The sequence below is a fragment of the Elephantulus edwardii genome, unplaced genomic scaffold, assembly GCF_000299155.1.
Source record: "Elephantulus edwardii isolate Elephantulus edwardi_28Jun2011 unplaced genomic scaffold, EleEdw1.0 scaffold00077, whole genome shotgun sequence".
Classification (NCBI taxonomy): domain Eukaryota; kingdom Metazoa; phylum Chordata; class Mammalia; order Macroscelidea; family Macroscelididae; genus Elephantulus; species Elephantulus edwardii.
This window is the reverse complement of record NW_006399827.1, coordinates 14,872,557-14,874,191: the sequence shown is the minus strand read 5'-3', so window position 1 is coordinate 14,874,191 and position 1,635 is coordinate 14,872,557. Positions and strand designations below refer to the sequence as shown.

At 41.8% G+C, this 1,635-nt stretch overlaps 1 protein-coding gene across 1 annotated transcript; it reads left to right on the top strand.

Moving 5' to 3' along the window:
- Window positions 1-806: 806 nt before the first annotated feature.
- Window positions 807-1,115, top strand: LOC102850734 (keratin-associated protein 3-1-like). The gene has a single exon (XM_006889437.1). It carries the CDS (start codon window positions 807-809, stop codon window positions 1,113-1,115), a length of 309 nt encoding a protein of 102 aa, XP_006889499.1.
- Window positions 1,116-1,635: the final 520 nt, after the last annotated feature.

The following is a 1,635-nucleotide window of genomic DNA, read 5'->3' as shown; positions in this document are numbered from 1 at the left end:
TCAATCTCACAAGGTATTTATTTAGGTCTAAGAGGTATCAATAGCAGTGCCTTACTAATTGGAATTTTAAAGGCTGCTTACCACTGTCACCTGTTCCGTCCTTGGCACCCCTTCTGCCCAGTTAACATCCAGAGCATCTATCTGTGAAGGTAACAGAGAAGAAATTACTATTTATCTATATAAATAGTTTAGAAAACTATTAGAAACTGTTTAGAAAAATGCTTCTTTACAAATAATCCAAATATATTTCTATGTAGATTTCAACCATTGGTCTTAACTTGGGTTTTTTTAAAGCTTAAAAAAAATAAATCTAAAACTCTATCACTTTTTCACCTAGAGGGCCAAAGTTATCACCTAGAATCTTTGGCTGTTGGCAAAAGAGTAAGCAAAGAGCCTACTTATCACTTCATCTGAAACATAAACAAAAAATGGAAAAGATGTGCAGATACCTCACATACCAAGCCATCATTAATGATGTTTAATGATTAGAAGATAATGACTCTGTGCCTTTGAAGATGGAAATGAAGCAGACCAGTGCAGTGACAAACAGCCACTGTGAAGAGTCCAATTTGACAACCAAACAGCCTAAATTTTATGAGGTAAAGAGTATGTCTTGGGTAATAAACACTTAAGTAATTAGATGGATTTTATGGAGATTGTTATACACTGAAACATGGGGAAAGAAATCCTGGTAATGGGCTGACGCCCAGGGAGGTGGGTATATAAGAGCCAGTTCAGGAGAGACAAGCATTGAGACACCAAGACACTTCTCCTCTCAGCTAAACACAACCTCAACTCCTAACACCATGTCCTGCTGTGGAATCACTTGCCAGCGCTGTTGCAGCGTCCCCACCGGCCCTGCCACCACCATCTGCTCCCATGACAAATGCTGCCGCTGTGGAGTCTGCCTGCCCAGCACCTGCCCACATGAGATCAGCCTCCTCCAGCCCACCTGCTGTGACCCTTGCCCCCCACCCTGCTGTGAGCCTGACACCTACGTGCCAACTTGCTGGCTGCTCAACTCTTGCCACCCAACTCCTGGACTGAGTGGCATCAACGTGACAACCCATGTTCAGCCTTGCTGTCAAACTCCCTGTGAGCCCTGCTGCTGTTAACCAGTGAAGTCTGAAGAGGTTCCATTTCGCAGCCCCTCGTTGTTACACACATCATCTGACTGGCAGCCCTCGGCTACCGCTGCCTAAATCAAAACTGGACCAGTTCCAATCGCCAGAGCCATGCTTGTATGAATTTACTCAGCTTCTCCATTCTTTGCTCTTTTGGGTAGAATTAGAGACTTGTTTATTTTTTTTTTCTTTTTTTCAAGCTATTTCACTGGTCTTTGACACAAACTAGTTTGACTATTAGTTAATAAACTTTATTCTGGCTTAGCAAATACGCTCTTGTGATTATTTATTTCCATGTTTCCCCTTAAGCAAAGTAGAATGCCCAGCAACAGATGAACAGCTGCTGGTTATCACACTGTCCAAGATTTAGCCCAACAGAAAGAGAGCTCTCATGGTGGAACTTCTGAAAAAAGATATACTAGATCTTTGTGATACATTGAAATACAAGAAATTTATTAAGTCATTCTATATCCATTACTGTCAAGTTCGGAGCTCTAGTAGTGTTGTCTAT

Coding starts and splice junctions, on each gene's coding strand:
- LOC102850734 (XM_006889437.1), top strand. CDS start 807: ATGTCCTGCTGTGGAATCACTTGCCAGCGCTGTTGCAGCGTCCCCACC.